General features: G+C 47.3%; 1 protein-coding gene across 1 annotated transcript in view; it reads left to right on the plus strand.

The window, feature by feature from the left end:
* dnaaf11 (dynein axonemal assembly factor 11) overlaps positions 1 to 27,534 on the plus strand; it is a gene marked incomplete at its 3' end in the record, with an annotated part of 46,491 nt that extends 18,957 nt beyond the window's left edge. The window contains exons 8-14 of the mRNA XM_083928565.1: positions 270 to 437; positions 8,901 to 8,978; positions 11,631 to 11,696; positions 12,757 to 12,826; positions 16,373 to 16,468; positions 17,418 to 17,509; positions 27,336 to 27,534. Of these exons, the coding sequence (XP_083784691.1) occupies positions 270 to 437; positions 8,901 to 8,978; positions 11,631 to 11,696; positions 12,757 to 12,826; positions 16,373 to 16,468; positions 17,418 to 17,509; positions 27,336 to 27,534 (769 nt within the window). The remainder of the gene's footprint in view (positions 1 to 269; positions 438 to 8,900; positions 8,979 to 11,630; positions 11,697 to 12,756; positions 12,827 to 16,372; positions 16,469 to 17,417; positions 17,510 to 27,335) is intronic.
* Between the last annotated feature and the right edge of the window lie 220 nt (positions 27,535 to 27,754).

The raw sequence follows: 27,754 nt of genomic DNA on the forward strand, positions 1-27,754 counted from the left end.
TCACCACTGTCTCGTTTTCATGAGACATGGAGGTCTGAGGGCGCCCTCCCACTGTCCGTCCGTCCCGTGACCTGGGCTTTAGGGTACTTGTCCCCCCTCCTTCTCCCCCCGAAAAAGACCGTGGGTCCGTTTCTGGCCGGACTGACACTTTAAAACGAGTCTGGATTCATATGCCTCATGGAGCGTCACACACTGACCTGCAGACATAAAAGTGAAACGCTCCTGACATCTGAGGTGTTAAAGTGACTGAATGCTTTCTGTCTCTGTAGTTCAGTGTTGGAGGAGAACCAGGAGAACCAGGAGCAGAACACGATGAGCCCTGACCAGGACGAAGAGCAGCGGGAGAAGGAGTTCTGGCACACGCCGTGTTCATTCACCCCTGAGTCTCGTCTGGAGGCTCACCGCCACCTGGAGGAGAAGAGGAAGGCCGAGGAGAAGTAAGGCCGGACTTTTTAATCTCCCTTTGTTTCCACGGTTCTACCTCTCCTTTCAGTTCATTCATAAAAACTGAGTTTGGTGCCCAGAATCAGCTTTATTGGCCGGGGAGTTTGACTCAGTGTCTGGTTTTTACATCTAACCTCAAAACAGAAAGACGTTAATAATCAGCATTTGTCATTGAGTTGGAAAAAAACAAAAGCTCTTGGGTCAAAACAGCAAAAGATGCAAAACCAGCACAAAAAGAAGCAAAATGACTAAAAATAGATGCAAAACCAGCACAAAAAGATGCAAAATGACTAAAAATAGGTGCAAAACCACCACAAAAAGATGCAAAATGACTAAAAATAGATGCAAAACCAGCACAAAAAGATGCAAAATGACTAAAAATAGATGCAAAACCAGCACAAAAAGATGCAAAATGACTAAAAAAAGATGCAAAACCAGCACAAAAAGATGCAAAATGACTAAAAATAGATGCAAAACCAGCACAAAAAGATGCAAAATGACTAAAAATAGATGCAAAACCACCACAAAAAGATGCTAAATGACTAAAAAAAGATGCAAAACCACCACAAAAAGATGCAAAATGACTAAAAATAGATGCAAAATAAGCACAAAAAGATAGAAAATGACTAAAAACAGATGCAAAACCACCACAAAAAGATGCAAAATGACTAAAAATAGATGCAAAACCAGCACAAAAAGATGCTAAATGACTAAAAAAAGATGCAAAACCACCACAAAAAGATGCAAAATGACTAAAAATAGATGCAAAACCAGCACAAAAAGATGCTAAATGACTAAAAAAAGATGCAAAACCACCACAAAAAGATGCAAAATGACTAAAAATAGATGCAAAACCACCACAAAAAGATGCAAAATGACTAAAAATAGATGCAAAACCACCACAAAAAGATGCAAAATGACTAAAAATAGATGCAAAACCAGCACAAAAAGATGCAAAATGACTAAAAATAGATGCAAAACCAGCACAAAAAGATGTAAAATGACTAAAAATAGATGCAAAACCAGCACAAAAAGATGCTAAATGACTAAAAAAAGATGCAAAACCACCACAAAAAGATGCAAAATGACTAAAAATAGATGCAAAATCAGCACAAAAAGATAGAAAATGACTAAAAACAGATGCAAAACCAGCACAAAAAGATGCAAAATGACTAAAAATAGATGCAAAACCAGCACAAAAAGATGCTAAATGACTAAAAAAAGATGCAAAACCACCACAAAAAGATGCAAAATGACTAAAAATAGATGCAAAATCAGCACAAAAAGATAGAAAATGACTAAAAACAGATGCAATCCAGCACAAAAAGATGCAAAATGACTAAAAATAGATGCAAAACCAGCACAAAAAGATGCTAAATGACTAAAAATAGATGCAAAACCACCAGAAAAAGATGCAAAATGACTAAAAATAGATGCAAAACCATCACAAAAAGATGCAAAATGACTAAAAATAGATGCAAAACCACCACAAAAAGATGCAAAATGACTAAAAATAGATGCAAAACCACCACAAAAAGATACAAAATGACTAAAAATAGATGCAAAACCACCACAAAAAGATGCAAAATGACTAAAAATAGATGCAAAACCACCACAAAAAGATGCTAAATGACTAAAAAAAGATGCAAAACCACCACAAAAAGATGCAAAATTACTAAAAATAGATGCAAAACTAGCACAAAAAGATGCAAAATGACTAAAAATAGATGCAAAACCACCACAAAAAGATGCAAAATGACTAAAAATAGATGCAAAACCAGCACAAAAAGATGCAAAATGACTAAAAATAGATGCAAAACCAGCACAAAAAGATGTAAAATGACTACAAAAAGATGCAAAACCAGCACAAAAAGATGCAAAATGACTAAAAATAGATGCAAAACCAGCACAAAAAGATGCAAAATTACTAAAAATAGATGCAAAACCAGCACAAAAAGATGTAAAATGACTAAAAATAGATGCAAAACCAGCACAAAAAGATGCAAAATGACTAAAAATAGATGCAAAATCAGCACAAAAAGATAGAAAATGACTAAAAACAGATGCAAAACCAGCACAAAAAGATGCAAAATGACTAAAAATAGATGCAAAACCAGCACAAAAAGATGCTAAATGACTAAAAAAAGATGCAAAACCACCACAAAAAGATGCAAAATGACTAAAAATAGATGCAAAATCAGCACAAAAAGATAGAAAATGACTAAAAACAGATGCAAAACCAGCACAAAAAGATGCAAAATGACTAAAAATAGATGCAAAACCAGCACAAAAAGATGCTAAATGACTAAAAATAGATGCAAAACCACCACAAAAAGATGCAAAATGTCTAAAAATAGATGCAAAACCACCACAAAAAGATGCAAAATGACTAAAAATAGATGCAAAACCACCACAAAAAGATGCAAAATGACTAAAAATAGATGCAAAACCAGCACAAAAAGATACAAAATGACTAAAAATAGATGCAAAACCACCACAAAAAGATGCAAAATGACTAAAAATAGATGCAAAACCAGCACAAAAAGATACAAAATGACTAAAAATAGATGCAAAACCATCACAAAAAGATGCAAAATGACTAAAAATAGATGCAAAACCAGCACAAAAAGATGCTAAATTCCTCCCTCTTTACTATAAAAGAATAACCACAGTGTTGTAGTTTGGTCCACTGGGTGGCGCTGCAGCACCAGCCGTCACACAGCGGACTGACTCATGATGAGTGGACAGGAAGCCTTCAGACGCAGCTCTGCTCTTAAACCCTCTCAACCTTAGGTAACACATATAGACAGAGAAGCCGCTGCTGAGGTCGCCGCTGTCCTCCTGCGTTAGCTGCAGCTGGACGAGCATCAGTCGTGATAAAGAAGGGTTTGAAACGTTCTCGGGGGTCAGGACTGCAGGTGTGCAGAGCGAGAAACAGCCTTCTGTCACTGATGTTTGTAAAAGTGTGGAAACAGAACGGAGTGAGATCAGCTTCTGCTGAAATTCAAATGTTATTAATAAAGTGTTTTAAACTTCGGTTACAGGAGTCTGAGTACAGACAGGAGACACATTTTTGAAACATCTCATCTTCAGCCTCTTATCCGGGGTCGGGTCTCAGGGGCAGCAGCTCCAGCAGGGGACCCCAAACTTCCCTTTCCCGGGCCACATTAACCAGCTCTAACTGGGGGATCCTGAGGCGTTCCCAGGCCAGTGTGGAGATCTAATCTCTCCACCTGGTCCTGGGTCTTCCCCGAGGCCTCCTCCCAGCTGGACGTGCCTGGAACACCTCCCTAGGGAGGCGCCCAGGGTTCATCCTTACCAGATGATCCTGAACCACCTCAACTGGCTCCTTTCAACGCAAAGGAGCAGCGGCTCTACTCCGAGTTCCTCACGGATGCTGAACTTCTCCCCCTCTCTCTAAGGGAGACTCCAGACCCCCTCCTGAGGAAACACATTTCAGACGCTTGGACCTGGACCTGGTTCTATGGGTCCTGGACCTGGACCTGGTTCTTTGGGTCCTGACCTGGACCTGGTTCTTTGGGTCCTGACCTGGACCTGGTTCTTTGGGTCCTGACCTGGACCTGGTTCTTTGGGTCCTGACCCAGCTTTCATGACCACAGGTGAGGGTAGGAACCAGGACTGAGGGTAGATCCAGAGCTTTGCCTTCCTCAGCTCTCTGTTCATCACAACGGTGCGGTAGGCTAAATAGTCAAGCAAACCAAGATTGAGTTGGTTGCCTGTAACTTGTTAGACCGAGGTGATGTGTGAAATGATCATAGCGGAGGAGGAGGAGGAGGAGGCCTTTATTGATTCAATTTTTTCACTCTGGCGCCCCGAGCAGTTGGGGGTTCGGTGCCTTGCTCAACAGCACCTCGGCAGTGCCCAGGAGATGAAGTTCACACAGGGACTCGAACCGGCGACCCTACGGATTCTGCAGCCTCCCCTCGTGACTCCTCTTGTCATCTGATTTGAATTCCCAGCTGAGTCACCCATGGACTGAGCCACTGCCGCCCCTAACAGGTCAGTTACCGCAGCTCAAAGGTGCTGGAAACGCTTTAAAATGCACCTGGAAACGCTTGAAACGTGCTTGAACTGGACTTTGGGAGCAGGAACGAGACAAAGCTGCGATGGTCAAACGTCTCTGAACGCTGCCGTGTTTCCCAAAACCTGAGGAAACATACCAAAAGTGCTGAGCCGACATTTCTCACAACACTGACGCTGAGACGATGACACGTGTGCTGCCCTCTGGACCAATCACAGAGGGGACAGATCCGTCTGTCAGTCGCTTCATTGACCACATGGCTGCAGGTGGGAGTGATTAGTGTTCAGCACAGGATCAGAGAGAAACATCGGTTCACATAAAGTCAGAACCAGGCATAAATATCAGGTTCTGACACGAGAATTAGCAGGAAGGACGTGGCGTCCGGGTTCATCCGCCGGGTTAATGAGAAGTGTCCAGCAGAGAACGAGCTGTGCTGTGACTGCAGGAGGGAGCAGGTTCAGCGGCTCACTGAGGATTCACTCCCCACGTGGTGTTCATGCGCCTGTGACGAACGCAGCGCTCGATGCCGATGATCCTGAGTGATCCACTGACGCTGTGGTTCAGGTGTGTTACAGCTGGACGAGAGGACGAAGTTTGTCTCCATCTGAAACAACATTTACTCAAGAACTGTAAAGGACAACTTTGAGGGACTTTGACTATTTCCATTTAAATGATGAGATAAGAATTTCTAAAAATAGATGCGAAACCACCACAAAAAGATGCAAAATTACTAAAAATAGATGCAAAACCAACACAAAAAGATGCAAAATGACTAAAATTAGATGCAAAACCACCACAAAAAGATGCAAAATGACTAAAAATAGATGCAAAATGACTAAAAATAGATGCAAAACCAGCACAAAAGATGCAAAATGACTAAAAATAGATGCAAAATGACTAAAAATAGATGCAAAACCACCACAAAAAGATGCAAAATGACTAAAAATAGATGCAAAACCACCACAAAAAGATGCAAAATGACTAAAAATAGATGCAAAACTACAAGAAAATGCAACAATGCTTCACGTTTTGCACTTTATTTAGTTAAAATTGCACAAATTCTTCTTGTTTCAGTTGCTGTTTCGCTCTTTATTCATTTTTCTTTTCTTTATTACATTATAACCGTTTAACGTAGTTCAGAATCTGTAGTCTAGCGTAAAGAAAGGCCGAGTCAGCGCAGCGAGGCGGCTCTGACTCGAGTCCGTGTCTCAGTGAAAGGATTTAGAACAACGTGCAACACGTGACAAACCTGCAGAAGTGAAACGGCCGTAAAAACTCACTTATGAGGATAAAAGAACGTTTTCCTCTTGATGAGACGTCAGATATGTGTGTAGGAGCCCAGTGTGACAGCCCTCTTCTTAATCCATATTACTGAAACATCCCCGGCCTGCACGCCGTCCAAGCGTGAAGCCGGGCTGATGTGGCGTCGCCGTGTTTATCGTCCCCCTGCACGCGGCTGTCGGAGCGCGCTGGCTTGATGCACGCAGTCACAGGAGTGTCAGGAAAGATGAATTTCCTGCTCCTGAGCTGGAGTCTGTGATAAGGTCTTTAAAGGCTGCTCTGGGCGATAACGAGCTGCTGCAGCGCGTTCACCTGCACCTGCGGACGCAGCAGAGGAACGCTGACAGAAGGCTGATGAACGGACGCACTTGATTGATGTGCGTGGAGGAGATGGACGGGTGGAGATTAGCACCAAGGCTTCTCTGCATGTGATCACACGCAGCATGTTGCTGAATGTTTAAGTGAAGACGTCGAGGCTCCTGCTGTAAAACACGACTGATGACAAAGAATAAAGTTAAACCAAAGCATTTAAAGGAGCAACACTCTGATACGGTGGAGGATCAGACGCACTGATCATCATCATCATCACGCCGTAACACGTCACACGCCTTGATGACGTCATGGCGATGCGTGGCTTTGTTTCCAGATCTTTCCGTAGACCTCGGAGTTTTTGTGCGTCTTGTCGACTGTTTTTGAATCTTTTCATCGACCAAATCTGCAGTAAACACTCCACCTCCGCATCACACCAACGTGAACCTTTCACCGCCATTGTTTGAAATGTCCGCGCATGGTCCCTCCTTCTTTTTTCTACGTCCCAACAGGTGCACAGGAAATGACCTCAGAACCGCCGTAGGCCTCGTGCTCGTACACGTGCGCACGCTCGTGCTCGTACACGTGCAAACGTGCTTTACTAAAGCCCACCTCTCCCAAACGGCCGTGGACGGCAAGCGTGCCGCTCCTAGACGTGGTACAGTTGCACTCACACTGGTCAAAGGAACCAGACTTTAGTCGGGATGGTGTTTGGGCACGGGACGGAGGCACAGTGTGTGCACTTTCTTGTGTAGGATACGTTAAACCGTTTTGCTGAACGTCATTGAAGAACTGGCTCCACTGAAATGAACAGGAAAGCTGCTTTTATTCCGGGCCGACGTGCGTTTGAAGGCGGTCTCACATGCTCGACTTTGACACAGGCTGTGCAGCAGGTGTGTCCTGTAGCCTGAGAGTGTCCGGTGGCCGTGGTCGTGGTCGTGGCTGTGGTCGTGGTAGTGGCCGTGGTCGTGGTCGTGGTCGTGTAGATAAAGCCGAGCATTCAGACCTCTCTGCAGACAGAGTTGGACTCTTCTAACTGAACGCTGTCTGAACGCATCGCCCTCAGCTCTGGACTGTCACCTCTGATGTCTCCAAGACTTTGATGGACGCCCCGTCACACCCCCTTCGGAGTAAAATTTTAAAAAAGAAGTTCCAGAAGAGGATTTTATGGAGCGGAGAGCTTCACTGTGACTTTGACAAGTCGACCGTCTCAGGGAGAAATGGAGGAAAGAAGGTGTTTGAAGTGATGAACCGGATCCTTCTGGTCTGATGCCCTCTGTCTCACCCCCACTCACACGATATCAGCCAAATGGATGAAATCTCTGGAAGAAATGGACTCCAGAGTCCTGCTCCATTAAACCCAACTGGCTGCTAACAGATCCAATCACAGACGGGTGAAAACCAGAGAAGAAGCCAACAGGAAGTGTGTTAGTGAACTGTTGTTCCACCACGACAGCGTCATCGCTCGGATGAACAACACTGGGCCTCATTCACCATTCACAACCCTCTGCAGCAGCATGAGAAGAGTCCCTACACACACAACAAAGATCTAACAGCGTAGTTAGTGAAGCCAGAGTTTATTAAAGAGTGTTTTAAAGACTTACCTACTGGCCCCTGCACCAGCTCCTCTCATAGTAAAGTCCATTACAGTGGAAGGAGCCCATTGGTGCTTTGTTGTGTGTGTAGGGACTCTTCTCATGCTGCTGCAGAGGTTTGCTGTTATTTTCAGCAGCATTAGTGGTTAAAAAAGACCTTTGAATGCCTTCACCGTGCTGCCCCGAGCTAATCACTGTTAGCCACGTCCGACTGTCCGACAAAGGAGAAGACCATGGGGTGATTTTACACCGGAATTACACTTTAAGGTTTAAAAATTCAGTTTTTGGTGCAGCTGAATCAAGAGAAACAGACAATAACGTCTTTGTAATTTATTCATAGAAATATAAACGTTAAATGGTGGCGTTGAGTATCTCAATGCAGCCGTTACAAAGTGATAAACGGACTCTTTGTCTCTCAGGGCGCCCTCCCACTGTTCCTCCGTCCCGTGTCCCGTGCTTTAGGGTCCTTGCCCCCCCCTCCAGGCCCGTTTGTACTCACACTACCTGGGCCTCGGAGAATGCTTCTTGCTGCCTATACGCCATCACGCCGTAACACGTCACACGCATTGATGACGTCATGGCGATGCGTGGCTTTGTTTGCGTGCCGCTCCTAGACGCGGTACGGTTGCACTCACACTGGTCAAAGGAACCAGACTATAGCCTGGAAACGTGCTGGGGAACGGTACGGAGGCACAGTGGGAGTGCGCCCTCAGTGTACACCGAGCTGTAACAGTTTGGTAAGTCAGCTGCCGTCTGCTTCACTGTGTGACTGTCACTCTCACGTGGATGACCACGGTAGTGATTGGGCTTTTAAACCCAGGAAGTGTTAGCGGCTCGTCCGACTGCGCGGCTCCACTTCTCCACTTAAACTCATCACAGGTCTCTCTGCAGCCCACCGCAGCGTGAGTCCAGCAGATTGAAGGCTCTTCAAACGCGCTGCCACACTCCCCCTCCTCTCCTCGGCCTCCGCACAGCGCTAAACGCTCACACTCATCTGCTGCTCACTGGGCTTAATAGACGGACGCGGTGTATGTGGAGCGTCCGTTTGCTTGCCTGTTCTCCGGTCACAGCTGCCCTACTGCTGCATTTAAAATGGGTCCTAAACCACACACACACACACACACACACACACACACACACACACACACACACACACACACACACACACACACACACACACACACACACACACACACAGTCTGTACTCATGCTTTGCTGTTTCCCTGCAGGCAGAAAGAGAAGAAGCCGAAGGCCCCGAGGACGCTGATCACTGCTGACGGACGAGTCATGAACGTCAACGAGCCGAAGTAAACAGAGACACTTTTAATCATGTGAAGGAAAAACTTAACAGTCACCTATAGTGGTCTAAACTTAACCGTCTCCTTTAGTGACTAAACTTAACCGTCTCCTTTAGTGTCTAAACTTAACCGTCTCCTTTAGTGTCTAAACTTAACCGTCTCCTTTAGTGACTAAACTTAACCGTCTCCTTTAGTCGTCTGAACTTAACCGTCTCCTTTAGTTGTCTAAACTTAACCGTCTCCTTTAGTGACTAAACTGAACTGTCTCCTTTAGTGTCTAAACTTAACCGTCTCCTTTAGTGTCTAAACTTAACCGTCTCCTTTAGTGACTAAACTTAACCGTCTCCTTTAGTCGTCTGAACTTAACCGTCTCCTTTAGTTGTCTAAACTTAACCGTCTCCTTTAGTGACTAAACTGAACCGTCTCCTTTAGTCGTCTAAACTTAACCGTCTCCTTTAGTGTCTAAACTTAACCGTCTCCTTTAGTGACTTAACTTAACCGTCTCCTTTAGTGACTAAACTTAACCGTCTCCTTTAGTCGTCTAAACTTAACCGTCTCCTTTAGTCGTCTAAACTTAACCGTCTCCTTTAGTGACTAAACTGAACCGTCTCCTTTAGTCGTCTAAACTTAACCGTCTCCTTTAGTGTCTAAACTTAACCGTCTCCTTTAGTGACTAAACTTAACCGTCTCCTTTAGTCGTCTAAACTTAACCGTCTCCTTTAGTGACTAAACTTAACCGTCTCCTTTAGTCGTCTAAACTTAACCGTCTCCTTTAGTCGTCTAAACTTAACCGTCTCCTTTAGTCGTCTAAACTTAACCGTCTCCTTTAGTCGTCTAAACTTAACCGTCTCCTTTAGTGACTAAACTCTGTATCCGTGTACACTTCCTGTTTCCTGTGTGGCGTTGGTCGTCCTCCTGCGGTCCAGTACCTGAGAACCTCCTCACCTCCGTAGCTTTGTCACGTCGCGGTGGTTCAGTGGTTCGGTGGTTCAGTGGGATTGACTGCGCGGGAAATGGAGCGATCCACTGATCGAGCGCAGCAGGAAACAACATAATTGGTTCTCGTTCTGTCGGCCGGAGCAGCGACACACACTCAATCAGCTGCTTCAGCTGTTGTTTGTGTAAAAGCAGGTCACGGCTCCACTGTTCCTCATAACCGCAATGCCTTTTGTTTGAGACCCTCCATTACGTCCTGCTGCTCACACGGCGAGGCGAGCGAAAGCACCCAGCTCCTGTGTGATTGCTTCATTAGCAGCCATCGCTTTTTACTGGTATTGAACGGGGGAAGGGGAAGGGGGGGGGGGTCTGATGTGTGTGGACCACCCCGGTCTCCCTCCATTATCCAGGTTCACATCCTGAGCGAGGCCGCGGGGTCGAGGCTTTAAAACGCGGCTGATTTAATTTGTGATCTGAGCTGAGGACACTCTCGGGTCAAGATCGTATCCTGGACGTGATCCATGGCTTCACATGAGCAGGAGGACGGGGCAGTGTGGCGTTACCACGGCGATAACACTCATAATAACTGTAATATTTCACATCACGTGTGGCTTCTGAAGGCATCTGCTGCAGATTGATGCGGCGCAAACTCAATATTTAGTGTAAGAAAATGTTTTTATTGGATGAATTTGGTCGAGCTGTCGGAGAACGGAGGCTGTAGATTATATTTAATGTCCGGATATTTAGATTTTATTGTAAAATTCTATATTTTAAGCAGAAGTGGAAAAAAAGTGCCACTGAAGGAGGATTGTACGGGAGTTACAGGTCAAGCAATGGAAGGGAAGTGTCTGTTGAAGAGGGGAAGGTCTCCGTAACGTCACAGAGCGTTCACACAGATGCACGAAGCGCCCTCCCACTGTTCCTCCGTCCCGTGCCCCGTGCTTTAGGGTCCTTGTCCCCCCCTCCAGGCCCGTTTGTACTCACACTACCTGGGCCTCGGAGAATGCTTCTTGCTGCCTATACGTCATCACGCCGTAACACGTCACACGCATTGATGGCGTCATGGCGATGCGTGGCTTTGTTTCCAGATCTTTCCGTAGACCTCGGAGTTTTTGTGCGTCTTGTCGACTGTTTTTGAATCTTTTCATCGACCAAATCTGCAGTAAACACTCCACCTCCGCATCACACCAACGTGAACCTTTCACCGCCATTGTTTGAAATGTCCGCGCATGGTCCCTCCTTCTTTTTTCTACGTCCCAACAGGCGCACAGGAAATGACCTCAGAACCGCCGTAGGCCTCGTGCTTGTACACGTGCGCACGCTCGTGCTCGTACACGTGCGCACGCTCGTGCTCGTACACGTGCAAACGTGCTTTACTAAAGCCCACCTCTCCCAAACGGGCCGTGGACGGCAAGCGTGCCGCTCCAAGGCGTGGTACGGTTGCATCTAACGCCTGGCACGTTTGGCGCGATGGTCCAGATGTGATCAAGCAGCTGCTGACTCGTTTGCTTTGCGATTTAATTGCATCTGTTGCTTTAATTTAGTGATTAATTAGATTCCAAACATTTGAAATGCATCATAATGATTGTATCGTTTCAGGAACAGTGTTATTCAGTAAATCAGACGCTTTGTTGTTGTTTAACAGAGTTTGTAGCTGTGCGGTTAAGTAAACTTACTTCCTGTGTGTGTGTGTGTGTGTGTGTGTGTGTGTGTGTGCTTTTACAGACTGGACTTCTCTCTCACCGAAGACGAAGACAACAACACGATTGTCTTACACCTGCAGGTGTTCAGGTACCAAACAACAGCTTCACTTCATATTTAATGGGCTTTTTAAACCATGTTGCTGATTCATCACAGTGTACACTGTATTTTCTACATTTCAAGCTCCTTTAAAGCCACTGAGAACCGGCCTTTCAATGAACTTTGTGTGTCAGCACACAGTTAATTTGACTGATGCAGGGCTGCAGTCACATCACATCAGATCACTGATGGAAATGAGTGGAAGAAACATCAAAAAAACATCTTTTAAAGTCTCGACATTTGAACTCTGAATCGATGCGAGGAGTGGCGACATCACGTCACAGTTTACAGCCAAGAATAGTGGCTACGATAACTGGTGTCCTGAGTCCTACATTGTTGTCCTGTGAACACATAACTGGCCAGTTACACATGCATGTGTGTGTGTTTGTTTTGTGTCTGAAGAGCTGTAAAAGTGTCAGAGGGAACTGACATTCAGCCTTCTACCGACCAAAAAAGCTCCTTAAATGTTGAGCGTGCAGCATTTAGTATGTCGGGAGATTGTGACTAAAAAAGTTGTAATATTTTGAGGAAAAAAGTTGGAATCTTTCAAGAAAAAAGGTCATGTTGGAGAGAATCATCGAGCCCTTTCTGGCATTCATAATCGGGATATCTATATTTCATATGATGACATCCCTCATGTAGAGCGTGCAGGAGGCAGGACAAGACACCACGCTCACGTTGCCAGTTCGTAATTTGGTCATAAACCACAGAGTCTACCGTCGTTCCTCGGATGCGTCTGATGATTTCGGCTGAATCCCTCCAGTCAGACATTTTCACCATCGCAGCTTTGTTTTTGTCATTATAGAAACGTTCGCCCGAGCTCAGACATCACACAGACCTTGTCCTCTGGAGCTAGCAGGGTAAAGTGGGTTCGATGTCTAGTCCGACTAATTCCGACATTTGCGTTCCAGCTCCTGCGGTAACGTCTAAGTTCCTGGTTGCGTTGCGTGTGTGAAAGAGGCTTCAGGCTCCTGCGTGTATGAAAGGGGCTTCAGGCTGCTGCGTGTCGACTAGAGTCTCTTTTTATAAACAACTCCTCTTTCCCTCACAGACACATGGACACGTCGCTGATCGACGTGGATGTTCAGCCAACGTTCGCCAGAGCCAACGTCAAAGGAAAGGTAACAACCACTGCATCATTCAGAGTTTCTGACATCCTAAAGGGCAGCAGCCGAGACTCAGACACGCATCGTAAAGTTTAAAGGTCACACTGTTTCTCTGGATCTTTTCCCACCATAAAGATATTTACAGTGAGTTTGTGCCGATGCATTTCTGATGCAGGCCTCCACAGAGTGAGGGAGAGGAAGCGTGGCTCCTTTGGGCCACATCCAGCCCGGTAAACAGAAAGTCTCTCAGGAAAGGTCCTCAGAGCTCCAGGCTCTACATTGATACTGGAAGGCGGCCAGTTTAACCACAGACTGCTGCTGTCAGGTCCTTGCTCAAGGGCACTGCGACATTTATTCATCCAGACACTTTGGGGATTCAGGGCAAAGCCCTCATCTACACCAGTATGAATATTACCTGAGTTAAAATCCTCTTTATATTTCACTGAGACTTACACACTGTTTTAAAAATATTAATGGAATGTGTCCACCAGGACTGTCATTTCCCCACTTCCCATTCAATGTCTGTCTGGTGTCAGGTGTGCATTTCCTGAAGTCTGACAGGTCATCATGACGCGTGTCGTCATGAACTCAGATCCAATGGGTTAGCTGACGATGCGCTCAGGCTGTCCTCATTCACTGTTCCAACATCTAACCATAAAAAGTAAAGCTTTAAATACTGTAGCAATTACGAACAGAAGGCCGGCAATGCTTCCGGTACTGTGACGGCGAGTTTGCGAGAGAGTAGGCACTGAGTTGCCTGCTCTTCATTTGCATAAATTTGAGGTCCACGCAGCCTTCTGCAAATCATGGGCACCCAGTGAGACTCACTGCCTCACCAACCCAAAGAACCCCAACGAACCCAAAGAACCCCAACGAAACCAAAGAACCCAACAAAACCAATGAACCCAACCAACCTCACCAACCCAAAGAACCTCCTCAACCCAACCAACCCAACGAACCCAAAGAACCCCAACGAACCCAACCAACCTCACAAAGCCAACCTCCCAAACCCAACAAACCCCATGAACCCTACAAACCCCACCAACCTCACCAACCCAAAGAACCTCCTCAACCCAACCAACCCAACAAACCCCATGAACCTCACCAACCCAAAGAACCCAAAGAACCCAACCAACCTCACAAAGCCAACCTCCCAAACCCAACAAACCCCATGAACCCTACAAACCCCACCAACCTCACCAACCCAAAGAACCCAACGAACCTCCCAAACCCAACAAACTTCACAAACCCCATGAACCTCCCAAACCCAACCAACCCAACCAACCTCAACAACCCAATGAACCCAAAGAACCTCATGAACCCAACGATCCCAACGAACCTCCCAAACCCCAATGATGAAACCTGGTTTTTGGGGAAGAGGTCTTAAAGAGACAGGCGCTATGGTTTCACCAGAAACAACCAATGTCCTGACTCACGTTTGTAGCTGTTAGACAGAGTCACCAGAAACTTACCAGAACCTCCAGTTCTAAATTCTTATTTTCAGCCACTTTCTCTCCTTTTTCCTCTTTGTCTCTGGCACTTTTACAAAGCTGCTGTGTGATAAGCGTGATTTCTGTTTGTTTGTTTAAGTTGAAACACATCTTAACTTGCTTCCGTCTGCATCCACGCCACATCATTTCTGTCCTTTAACTATACAAGGAGCTCCAAAATTAGCGTTCAGTCTCAACGCACCTTTACAGTGCTAAAAGTTTAATAGGTGGTAAAACCAAAGCAGCTCATACGTCCTCTTCATCAGCCTCGATCTTCCTCTTTCATCCTCACCTATACGCTGATGTGTCAACAGCACGGACTGACTTGTGTGGTTACAGGATGATGCTGCTGCTGCTGAGTCGGAAGCAGAGAGAAGTGTGATGGATGAAGAGTCCGATTTAGAGCTAATAAAAGGCCGTGAGAAGCTGCTGAATCATCAAACGTGTTTCACACTCTGACACTCTGTTACATTCACGGAGAGAGTTTATTACACCTGCTGCAAAGTCATTCCCCTGCTGTGAACTTCTCTTTCTCCGGTTAATCCAGATCTGATCCGCCATAGTGTCGACGCTAGAATAAATTACATACTCGCCAGCAGACTGAGATTCAATATTTATCTGGTGTCAGGTGTTCCTGAAGTCTGACAGCTTTATTGTTAAGGGAGGCCCAGTTCAGTTCTGCGTGTCATCATGAACCCAGAAGCCATCGGCTATCTGACGACGAGCTCAGGCTGTCCTCGTTCACTGTTCCAACAGATAACCATGAAGAGTAAAGCTTTAAATACTGTAGCAATTACAAACAGAGAAACAAAGGAAACCAGGGGACGAGGAAAGAGCGATGAACTGGATGTAGGGAGGAGGTTTGGGCTCGTGGATGGGTCCCAAAAGACTAAGACGACGACTAGAACTAAGAGAAACCACAACCTTGTTTCTGATCTTAAAGCTGTGGATCACTGTTGGGACGAAAAGAGAGCTGAGGAAGGCAAAGCTCTGGATCTACCGCTCAGTCCTGGTTCCTACCCTCACCTGTGGTCATGAAAGCTGGGTCAGGACCCGAAGAACCAGGTCCAGGTCAGGACCCAAAGAACCAGGTCCAGGTCCAAGCGTGTGAAATGTGTTTCCTCAGGAGGGGGTCTGGAGTCTCCCTTAGAGAGAGGGGGAGAAGTTCAGCATCCGTGAGGAACTCGGAGTAGAGCCGCTGCTCCTTTGCGTTGAAAGGAGCCAGTTGAGGTGGTTCAGGATCATCTGGTAAGGATGAACCCTGGGCGCCTCCCTAGGGAGGTGTTCCAGGCACGTCCAGCTGGGAGGAGGCCTCGGGGAAGACCCAGGACCAGGTGGAGAGATTAGATCTCCACACTGGCCTGGGAACGCCTCAGGATCCCCCAGTTAGAGCTGGTTAATGTGGCCCGGGAAAGGGAATGTGGCCCAGTCTGCCCTGTTGTACTCAGCTGCACCCAGGTAGCGCACATCAACCTTTAAGCCTGATTAAACAGCAGTTTGGGCCTCAGCCATTTCCTGTTTCCACCTTTTGAGCAAACGATTTCGAAGCACAGAGGCTGCAGGTCCGGAGTCCTGAATGTCCTGGCTCCACTCCAAGCTGCTTCTGTATTTACGGATGCTTGTTCGATGCCAGGGGTCAGCCTGATTGGACAGGGGGTGTGATTTACGCAGTGATACATCAACGCAGGCCTTTAAGACTCCTCATGTAGAGGAGTGGAGGGAACGGACAGCAGGAGGACGGCGTTTTCCTTCTCTGCCTGCTGTTTGAGAGGTTTCCCCTAAATTCCCCCTGATATCAAATAAAAAGCAGATTGAAAACTGAAAAAGTCTCATTTGACACCCGTTGTTGCTCCTCGCGGGTCCTTCTGGTTCCCCAGGGTCTCTCTCTGGGGATTGATGGCTGCTGCTCTCGGTCGCAGCTATTCTGGTCGCACTCCCACGTCTTTTCTGGAAAGTGTTGCTATAAAAAGACCGGCCGATGATTAAAGTCACCTGACACACGGGGGCAGCGCCGGGGCCGGATCAGCACATTAATCTCTCTAATTAAACTTATGAATAATTTACTCTGCAGATATTTCAGATCGTCCTGCCGGCTGAAGTGAAGCCCGACAGCTCCACGGCTCAGAGGTCCCAGACCACGGGACAGCTGGTCCTCACCATGCCCCGGGTACGTCCAGTCTCCTTCTGTCGTCTTAACTTAACCGTCTCCTTTAGTCCTCTAAACTTAACAGTCACCTTTAGGTGTCTAAACTTAACCGTCTCCTTTAGTCCTCTAAACTTAACCGTCTCCTTTAGTCGTCTAAACTTAACCGTCTCCTTTAGTCGTCTAAACTTAACGGTCTCCTTTAGTCGTCTTAACTTAACCGTCTCCTTTAGTCGTCTAAACTTAACCGTCTCCTTTAGTCGTCTAAACTTAACCGTCACCTTTTGTTGTCTAAACTTAACCGTCTCCTTTAGTCGTCTAAACTTAACCGTCACCTTTAGAGACTAAACTTAACCGTCTCCTATTGTGACTAAACTTAACCGTCTCCTTTAGTCGTCTAAACTTAACCGTCACCTTTAGAGACTAAACTTAACCGTCTCCTATTGTGACTAAACTTAACCGTCTCCTTTAGTCGTTTAAACTTAACCGTCTCCTTTAGTCGTCTAAACTTAACCGTCTCCTTTAGTCGTTTAAACTTAACCGTCACCTTTAGTCGTTTAAACTTAACCGTCACCTTTAGTGTCTAAACTTAACCGTCTCCTTTAGAGACTAAACTTAACCGTCTCCTTTAGTGTCTAAACTTAACCGTCTCCTTTAGTGACTAAACTTAACCGTCACCTTCTGTTGCCTGATCGTTCTCCTTGAAATAAACCTTTTTTGATTCTAAACGCTGTAAAAACAAACTCTCCTGATGGACTTTGGCGTGTTTGTGTTTCCTGTGACGTTTAATGACGAGTTCTTTACGGCGTCTGTAAAGAGACGCAGGTGCTGCTGCTGCTGAGTCAGCGCTTCTGCTGTTAATGCTGCGTACGGCCTCTGACGCACTCACGCTGCAGCAGAGCAACAGGAAACAGTTCAGCGACGGTGCAGGAGACGACTGAACGCCTTCTCTCCTCTGATGTGTCTTTTTCAGGCTGAAGGTGAAATCAAAGTGACAAAGACCGTCCAGCGTCGGCTCCGAGGGTCTCAAAGCAGAAGCAGCAGCTCGCCTGACGACAATCAAAGGTAAAGACGCTTTCGTCCTTAAAGTCAAAACGTGCCGTAAAAGACCACGGGATGATTTTGCGCCTGAATTACACTTTCTAGCGCACTCCCACTGTTCCTCCGTCCCGTGCCCCAGCACGTCTCACAGCTAAAGTCTGGTTCCTTTGACCAGTGTGAGTGCAACCGTACCACGTCTAGGAGCGGCACGCTTGCCGTCCACGGCCCGTTTAGGAGAGGTGGGCTTTAGTAAAGCACGTTTGCACGTGTACGAGCACGAGCGTGCACACGTGTACGAGCACGAGGCCTACGGCGGTTCTGAGGTCATTTCCTGTGCGCCTGTTGGGACGTAGAAAAAAGAAGGAGGGGCCATGCGCGGACATTTCAAACAATGGCGGTGAAAGGTTCACGTTGGTGTGATGCGGAGGTGGAGTGTTTACTGCAGATTTGGTCGATGAAAAGATTCAAAAACAGTCGACAAGACGCACAAAAACTCCGAGGTCTACGGAAAGATCTGGAAACAAAGCCACGCATCGCCATGACGTCATCAATGCGTGTGACGTGTTACGGCGTGATGACGTATAGGCAGCAAGAAGCATTCTCCGAGGCCCAGGTAGTGTGAGTACAAACGGGCCTGGAGGGGGGGACAAGGACCCTAAAGCACGGGGCACGGGACGGAGGCACAGTGGGAGGGCGCCCTTAGTTAGATTGACGTAAGCCAGACACTTCCACAATTCACAACAACAGGTGCACTCATAAGTGTGTTTCTGTCGGTGTAAGAGGCCGTGGCGTCGGTCTCTGTCGGCCGTGGCGTCGGTCTCTGTAGGCCGTGGCGTCGGTCTCTGTCGGCCGTGGCGTCGGTCTCTGTCGGCCGTGGCGTCGGTCTCTGTCGGCCGTGGCGTCGGTCTCTGTCGGCCGTGGCGTCTGTCTCTGTCGGCCGTGGCGTCGGTCTCTGTCGGCCGTGGCGTCGGTCTCTGTTGGCCGTGGCGTTGGTCTCTGTTGGCCGTGGTGTTGGTCTCTGTTGGCCGTGGCGTCGGTCTCTGTCGGCCGTGGCGTCGGTCTCTGTCGGCCGTGGCGTCGGTCTCTGTCGGCCGTGGCGTCGGTCTCTGTCGGCCGTGGCGTCGGTCTCTGTCGGCCGTGGCGTCGGTCTCTGTCGGCCGTGGCGTCGGTCTCTGTCGGCCGTGGCGTCGGTCTCTGTCGGCCGTGGCGTCGGTCTCTGTCGGCCTTGGCGTCGGTCTCTGTCGGCCGTGGCGTCGGTCTCTGTCGGCCGTGGCGTCGGTCTCTGTTGGCCGTGGCGCTGGTCTCTGTCGGCCGTGGCGTCGGTCTCTGTCGGCCGTGGCGTCGGTCTCTGTCGGCCGTGGCGTCGGTCTCTGTCGGCCGTGGCGTTGGTCTCTGTTGGCCGTGGCGTTGCTGCTTGGCCTTGACTTGAATCCACATATATTCACCCGCCTCTGGCTTATCGGGTCCCTGTTGTCCTAATTACAGTCCTGTTGTATATTAAACGCTCTGCATGATTCATTTTTTATCAGCGGCGTTGGTGATAGCGCTCTCTCTCTGCTAACGACCACACGCTGACCGCAGATAACCTTCACCAGAGCTGCAGCGTCGCACTGGGACCGGAGATGCTCGGCTGAATCTTTCTTTAGCAGGAGATGGAGTCTGAGCTTCGGTCACGAACGCCTGGTCAGGACCCTGTGGCGTTGTTTTTCAACACGCAGGGTTTGGTTCCCGGATCAGAGCATTGAATAGCGTCAAAGTTACGGGTCAGAAGCACAGATGTATAAAAGAACTGGATGTGGTGTTGGAGGTGAAGCAGGAAGCAAGAAAAGTGCAACTTCCTCGCCTGAAAATACTCAAATGATCGCACTTCACTGTGCTGTCAGAGCCGGCTACTTCCTGTTTCTCTTTTGCTCTTCAAAAAGATGCAAAATGACTAAAAATAGATGCAAAACCACCACAAAAAGATGCAAAACGACTAAAAATAGATGCAAAACCACCACAAAAAGATGCGAAATGACTCAAAATAGATGCAAAACCAAAAACCAAAAAGATGCCTTTTTGAGCCCTTTGGCTTTGGCTCAGAGCTCTAAACTGGTATTCGGGACAGTGTGTGTTGTGATTCCTTGCTTGTACAAACGACCCACAGGTACGTGGTCGTCTGTTGGGTCGACCACTCAAATCTCACGTAAGACACTAAGTGTGTTTCATGACTCGACAGTAACACGAGTGATTTCAGCCCCTGTTCCTCTGAATGACTCATGACGGCGGCTCGGAGCAGAGCAGCCTCACCTCTTAACGACCACATTACTCTGCAGTGCTGTTCCAATGAGCTCTGTTTCCTCTCGCTGCCTAGAGGAACGCTCGTCACCGCACCACCGCCACCACCATTATCAGCTTCATTACCATTTCATGAGCAGGGGGCTCTTGTTGTCCTTCAGCCGGCCCCATCAAACACAGTAAAGGGCCCCGCTGCCGTTCCCACTCAAATTAAACACTCGGTTAAAATGCTAAGCTGCTGCCGCACCGCGTCAAGGTGACGGGCGATCAGCGCCGCCGGCTGCAGAGTTACTGCGTCATGACGACATGATTAGAGACGACCTTCGACCCCGGGCTCACCCACGGAGTCTGTATTCAGCCTCTGGCCTGGAGGAAAATGGATATCAAGGCCGGGATTGGGTTGAAATTGATTTACGTGATGATCGTATCAAACATCATCTAAAGCCCACAGCTCAGGTCGCCTGAGATTATAATGGAGTGGTTGTCAGAGGTCAGAGGTCAGAGGTCAGGGTGAACCTACAGCTTCTGCAGCTTCAGGATCCACAAGTTCAGCAGACTGAGGTTCAGACACTTCAAAGCGAGAGGCGTCATCAAAACATCAGCCTTTTCTGTTCTTCAGGAAAGCAAATGAATTCTCAGGTCTATGAAAGTATCACAAAGATGTTTAAGAGTAACTGAAGCCTTTAAAGGTAACCAGCAAATTCTGACGTCTGCGAAGCTGCAACTTGAACATAAATTCTCTATTTATTAATCAATCAACTCACTGATGATGCTCAAAACAAGTGTAACAACTATTAACGGAGAAATCCAGAGAGATGCTAACAGCCAGACGTGGCTAACAGTGATTAGCTCGGGGCAGCACGGTGAAGGCATTCAAGGTCTTTTTTATGACAAATGAGTAAAAATAGATGCAAAACCACCACAAAAAAGATGCAAAATGACTAAAAATAGATGCAAAACACCACAAAAAGATGCAAAATTACTAAAAATAGATGCAAAACACCACAAAAAGATGCAAAATGACTAAAAATAGATGCAAAACCAGCAGAAAAAGATGCAAAATGACTAAAAATAGATGCATAACCAGCACAAAAAGATGCAAAATGACTAAAAATAGATGCAAAACCAGCACAAAAAGATGCAAAATGACTAAAAATAGATGCACAAAAGATGCAAAATGACTAAAAATAGATGCAAAACCACCACAAGAAGATGCAAAATGACTAAAAATAGATGCACAAAAGATGCAAAAATCGAAAAACATTTCAAAATAATAAAATCATTACAGTGAAATACATTAATTATCAAAATAAAGAAGCCAGTTAATGTTAATTGTCCTTAAAGTTTTACAAACGTTGTAATTAGTTTAAGCTCTTTAAGGCCACAGGGGGGCGAGGGGCGAGGGGCCGGCCCTACAACCTCTGCAGTGAAGGCTTAATAACACTGAGTCATCTCTGCACATCATCATAAATTGACCCGGGGATCGAATCCCTCGGGACTCATTTGATTATCTTTGTTTGCAAAAGAATGATGGCGGTGTTCATCCATCCGACCCCTGACCTCCAACCCCCCCCCCCCCCCCCCCGACCCCTGCAGCAGCAGCAGCAGCAGCAGCCAAACTTACAGCGAATGACTTTATCAATAATGCAGCGCGTGCAGTTGTTCTCTGTGATGATAATGTTGACGGCCCACAGACCTCATTACCTGTGAGATATGATGACCCGCGGGCCTCCTCCTCCGCCCTGGGTGACCTATTACAGGGAGACGTTTTGGACTTTGTAACCACGGAGGGCAGAAGCAGAAGCAGCGCTGCACTAATGACTCCATCCATCTCACAGAGAGAAGTGCTGACGGTTCGTCCACCTGCCCGTGACCACGACGAGAGCTAAACTTCCACCACACTCTGAGATCTCCTCTTCTTGTGGTGGTTAGCACTGTCGTGTCACAGCGAGAGGGTTCCTGGTTCGAATCCCTGCTGGGGCCCTTCTGTGTGGAGTTTGCATGTTCTCCGCATGTCTGCGTGGGTTTTCTCCGGGTTCTCCGGTTTCCTCCCACAGTCCAAAGACGTGCAGGTGTTCGGTTCATTGATGACTCTAAATCACCCGTAGGTGTGAATGGTTGTCTCAGCTTCTTGTCCCTGTCGGGGTCGTGGGGGGCTGGAGCCGATCCCAGCTGACATTGGGCGTGAGGCGGGGTCCACCCTGGACAGGACGCCAGTCTATCACAGGACACATAGAGACGAACAGAGACAGACAACCATTCACACCTACGGGTGATTTAGAGTCATCAATGAACCGAACACCTGCACGTCTTTGGACTGTGGGAGGAAACCGGAGAACCCGGAGAAAACCCACGCACACACGGGGACAACACGCAAACTCCACACAGAAGGGCCCAGCCGGGATTCAAACCAGGAACCCTCTCGCTGTGAGGCGACATTGCTAACCACCACAACAAGAACGCATTCAAGAATTGTGTCTCAGTACAAATGTAGTATTTAGTTTTTCATCAGGAAGAAGCTGAAGCCGGAGCGTTACAGTGGAGGGGTCGGAGCGCTGCAGACGAGCATCTTCCCGTCTCTGATGCCGCCGTGCAGAACATGACATCAGCCCGCGTGACTCGTCTGGTCTGGTTTTTATCTAAGAAGTGAATCACATCCGGACCTAATCCTGCGCGGATCGGTGGCTGCGGACACTGAACAGAAGCTGCTGATGTTGTTACTGCAGACGATTACAGCTCCATCACTGCGGAGTGATAACCTCACAGGAGCTCAGAGCGCGTAACAGCTCGGGCCCAGCTCTCTGCCTGCACACAGTCATGAGCTCTGACCGTACATCCGCTCTGAGTCGACTCTGTCCTCTGTTTCACTGTGAGCTGAAGAGTCCAGCTGTTGAATCGTCCGTACAAGTATATATTTTTGTGTGAGTGCTGACTGATCATTGGTCGTCAGGAGCTGATTCACAAACATGTTCAGGCTCAGAGTAGGTCCTAACTTGCTGATTTAGGAGTGACTCACTCCTAATTGTCAGACTTCCAACGTTTTAAGCTAATTCACGAAGCATTTAAGCGCTAAAAAAGCTCCTAAATCTTTAAAAAGTCACTCAGAGTAAATAAGGAAGGATCACAGACTGTGTAAAAACAGACGTAGGTTCGTTCTCTAACTTGATCCAATCGTCCTCGCCTACGAGAGTCTCCATCTTGTCAGAGTTGGACTCTGCCTCATTTCCTCTGACCAAAAAAGGGCATGTATGTGACGTTGGGGGGGAGGGGCGTACGTCCATCTGGCTGACTTTTACCTCTGAGGAGAAGTGAGGGCCAGAGGCTAGCTGTCACTCAAGAGGCCACGCCCCTAATTATTCATAAACTTTAACCTCCAATAACATAAAAACTAGCCCCTCCCCCTCAGTGTTGTCATGGAGATATGACCTAAACACACAGACTAGAATGTTCTTTTGTCCTTAAACAGGTTTAATGATGCTGTGTAAACGGCTGTTTAACAAGGGGCTCAATGACGAACTGGAGATCTAATCTCTCCACCTGGTCCTGGGTCTTCCCCGAGGCCTCCTCCCAGCTGGACGTGCCTGGAACACCTCCCTAGGGAGGCGCCCAGGGTTCATCCAGACCAGATGATCCTGAACCACCTCAACTGGCTCCTTTCAACACAAAGGAGCAGCGGCTCTACTCCGAGTTCCTCACGGATGCTGAACTTCTCCCCCTCTCTCTAAGGGAGACTCCAGACCCCCTCCTGAGGAAACACATTTCACACGCTTGGACCTGGACCTGGTTCTTTGGGTCCTGACCTGGACCTGGTTCTTTGGGTCCTGACCCAGCTTTCAGGACCACAGGTGAGGGTAGGAACCAGGACTGAGCGGTAGATCCAGAGCTTTGCCTTCCTCAGCTCTCTTTTCATCACAAACCAACAATCAACAGATAAAATCTGACACATCCAAAGAACAGAGACTCTCTCTTTGTGTCCAGTTGGTGTTTTTGGGACTTGAGTGTTTGTAAAACCCCGACAGCAGCTTCTTCAGAGGACACTTCACCTGCAGGAGCAGTCTGTTATAAACAAAGACCCTCTTCCGTCTCCATCAGCAGGAAAACGCTCTGAATGACTTCCCTAATTTTGTCCCGCGGAGCCGGTAATGTTGGTGCTGCAGAGTGAACTCACTGCAGTGAACGAGGCTTCCGTACGTACAGCGCGTGTCCTCCGTACGTACAGCGCGTGTCCTCCGTACGTACAGCGCGTGTCCTCCGTACGTACAGCGCGTGTTCTCCGTACGTACAGCGCGTGTCCTCCGTACATACAGCGCGTGTCCTCCGTACGTACAGCCCGTGTCCTCCGTACATACAGCGCGTGTCCTCCGTACATACAGCGCGTGTCCTCCGTACGTACAGCGCGTGTCCTCCGTACGTACAGCGCGTGTCCTCCGTACGTACAGTGCGTGTCCTCCGTACATACAGCGCGTGTCCTCCGTACGTACAGCGCGTGTCCTCTGTACGTACAGCGCGAGACCTCCGCAGCTTTACTCCCCTCTCCATAAACAAGTGTCGGGAGCGGCGTCTGCTCCTCCTCCTCCTCCTGCGTCCTGCTGCTGTTCGTCGGCTCTGCAGGAGATAAAATTCTAATTGCCACACTCTCTCTGGAAAATCAGCACATTTCATGAATAAGGTCTCGCCGCAGGTGCTCGCTCTGCACACTGACACCTGAAGCATATTTACACACACTTAATCATTAAAGGCCTTTACACGCCGGGGGAAACAGGATTTTTAGGTACAGTCAAATGTATTAAACTGATCTAAATCATTTATACATTCATAGTAAAATTCAAATTCAGTGGGAACTGGAATATTTAAAGTAAACATTTGAATATTTACACATTTTATTCATGTCGTAAATTCACCGAATAGGACGAGAACGTTTTATTATGTATTCACAAATACAGTTTAAATGATTTACAATCACTGCACGTTAACTTTACAACACTCATTAAATGAACATATGGTGGTTACTTTAGTTTCCTGTAGATGAAACCTTTCCTTCTCATATCTGTGATAATGTGACGTATCTCAGGAACTGAAGGTCGGACACACTCAGAGGTGAAACATTCAACCTGTAAACATCAAAGAAACCAACTTTCACCTCTCTACGACCTTCTGTCGCCGAGATACGGCCGAAAGAGACTCACCACTGCACTGGGGGATATTTTTATCAATAAAACTGCATTTTTCAAACCAGTAACGCATCAAAAACCTCCAAGAATGATCTGTCACTGCGTTGGTCAGCGATCAGAATCATATTTATAATTATAATAAATGTCCCTCTGCGACGGATCAGTGTTGTTGACGTCAGGTTGGATCCTTGTCTTAAGCATCATTACAACACGAGTGTGTTAGTTAGTGTTCATAAAACTAATCAACTGAACACAATTTAAGGTAAAGTCCTCAGATACTTGTTAACAGCATTTTCCTTTCTATGAGTTACAGCTGTAAGGGAGAGGGGGCACATGTTGCCCATCCTTGAAACATGTTCTGCAGTGTCCTCTTTGGTGACTCATCAACAGTCACGCTTATCTGATTTCTTCTACCTGCAACACAACATGACACAAATTGGCTGTTCACACACACCAAGTGAGGTTCGGTCATATGTAAAGGCAATTGGAGTAAATATGAGATTACGTCATATACACTTATTCCAACAAAAACATTGAGTGCAGTTATTTTTTTCAGTGAGGAATAAACGACACAAAAAAGAGAAACGGCTCCCCTGAAAATATTCATACGGGAATACTCGGCCCACACGATCCCATTCATTCATTCATTCATCTTCATCCTCTTGTCCCTGTCGGGGTCGCGGGGGGCTGGAGCCGATCCCAGCTGACATCGGGCGAACCTGAAACCTTCTCGCTGTGAGACGACAATGCTAACCACTATACCCTATACTATGTAGCCCACGATCCAATTCAATTTTATTTACAGTGTCAAATCATAACAAAAGTTATTCCCCGTAGAGTACGGTGGAGACGTGGTGATAACAGAAGCAGCAAAAAGGTGCAACAAATACAATTAAACTGGGTAAAACATTCAAGTTAACTTTTAGAAAAGAATCCTTTAAATCGTCAGAACATGAGTGAAAGTAAACGTGACGACCTGTAAAGTATAGGAGCACACACACACACACACACACACACACACACACACACACACACACAGACACACAGACACACACACACACACACACATACACACACACACACACAGAGACACACACACACACATACACACACACACGTACACACAGAGACACACACACACGCGCACACACACACACACACACACACACACACATACACACAGAGACACACACACACACACCCACACACACATACACATACACATACACACACAGACACACACACAGACACACACACACAGACACACACATACACACACACACACACACACACACACACACACACACACACACACACACACAGACACACACGCACACACTCACACAAACACACACGTACACACAGAGACAAACACACGTACACACAGAGAGACACACACACACACACTCACACACACACACACACACGCACACACACACACACACACACACACAGACACACACACACACACACAAACACACACACACGCACACACACACACACACACACACACACACACACACACACACACACACACACACACAGTAATGAGAAAAACCCTCAGAGATGATTTGAAAGTCATTGCTGTGGCCTGTGGTTAAACATGATGGATTGATTCTTGGGTAAATGGAAGGACTCCTCGTCCTCGTCCTCCTTGTTGTTGTTGTTGTTGTTGTTGTTGTTGTTGTTGTGGGACGATGTGATGAGCTCAGAGGATCCATTGGGTTTAATGGAAACACATTGTGGTGGTGAAACAGACCCTCATCGTCCCCGTGGATGGATTTGGTTTTATTTATTCTTCTATTCACTGAAACGCATAAAATATCTGTGTGAGGTCATTTACAGAAGTTCTTCCCTTTCTGTCATTTTGACCCTTTTCTTTTGTGATCTTAAAATGCTCCTAATGAGCGTACGCCACTACACCTGTCAAAGAAATCCACCAGGTGTGGCCACCTTTTAAAAATGCATCTCTTTTGCTTCGTTTACGCCTCTCGTCCACGCTTCTCTGACGTTTCCGAGCCCCTAAAAACGAGACGTTTTGGAAACGTCGATGTTTCCTCTTTCTCGTGCGGGGGATCCTTTCCCTGCATTTAGTGGCGTGCAGGAGCCAAAACGCGGCCTTAAGTGCCCTATAGGAGCCTAAACGTGTGCTAAAGTGCCCTCTAGCAACCAAAACACGTGCTAAAGTGTCCTCTAACTGCCCTCTATCAGCTGCGTCTTAGGTGATGATCAGTGCGTGGACTAATAATTCATACAGGGGGTGAAACTGACTGAAGTTTTCAAAGCCTTTCAGTCACTTCATGGATTCAGACTCGTACAGAGTTGATTTTAATTCTCGAGTCATCAGAGAATTTAATAAAACTGTCTTTGGCTCTTGACTCATCTCCTTCCTGATGTTTCAGCAGCAGAAATAATGTTCCTGAGAGGCTGGAGGTGGACCCCAGCAAGCACACGGTCCTGGACCTGGCCAACATCGTACGGCGCCGCAGCACAACAGAAGGTCCTCTGGACAGATCCAGGACGGGTGCGGCGCCCCCCTCGGGTCAAAGCAGCTTCTCTGAGGGCTTCGTGGACGACCCCGACGTCCCCCCGCTGCTGTGAGACGTTCGTGAATAGCACTGACAGTAAAGGATGGACACAGCTGGCGTCTCAGCCCGGTCTGTGAGCCGCTCCAGCCCGTAGCCTCTCACGTAAGTGCTAAACGGACTGTGTTTGTATCGGCCTGTGAGAGGAAAGAGTGCATCAGACCCTCTCCGTCACCTAGAGTTACAAACCCGAGCGTCTTTGAGGGTTTATTGAGCCGTCAGAGAACTTTGTGTTT

Source organism: Echiichthys vipera (genome assembly GCF_963691815.1).
Source record: "Echiichthys vipera genome assembly, chromosome: 15".
Taxonomy (NCBI): domain Eukaryota; kingdom Metazoa; phylum Chordata; class Actinopteri; order Perciformes; family Trachinidae; genus Echiichthys; species Echiichthys vipera.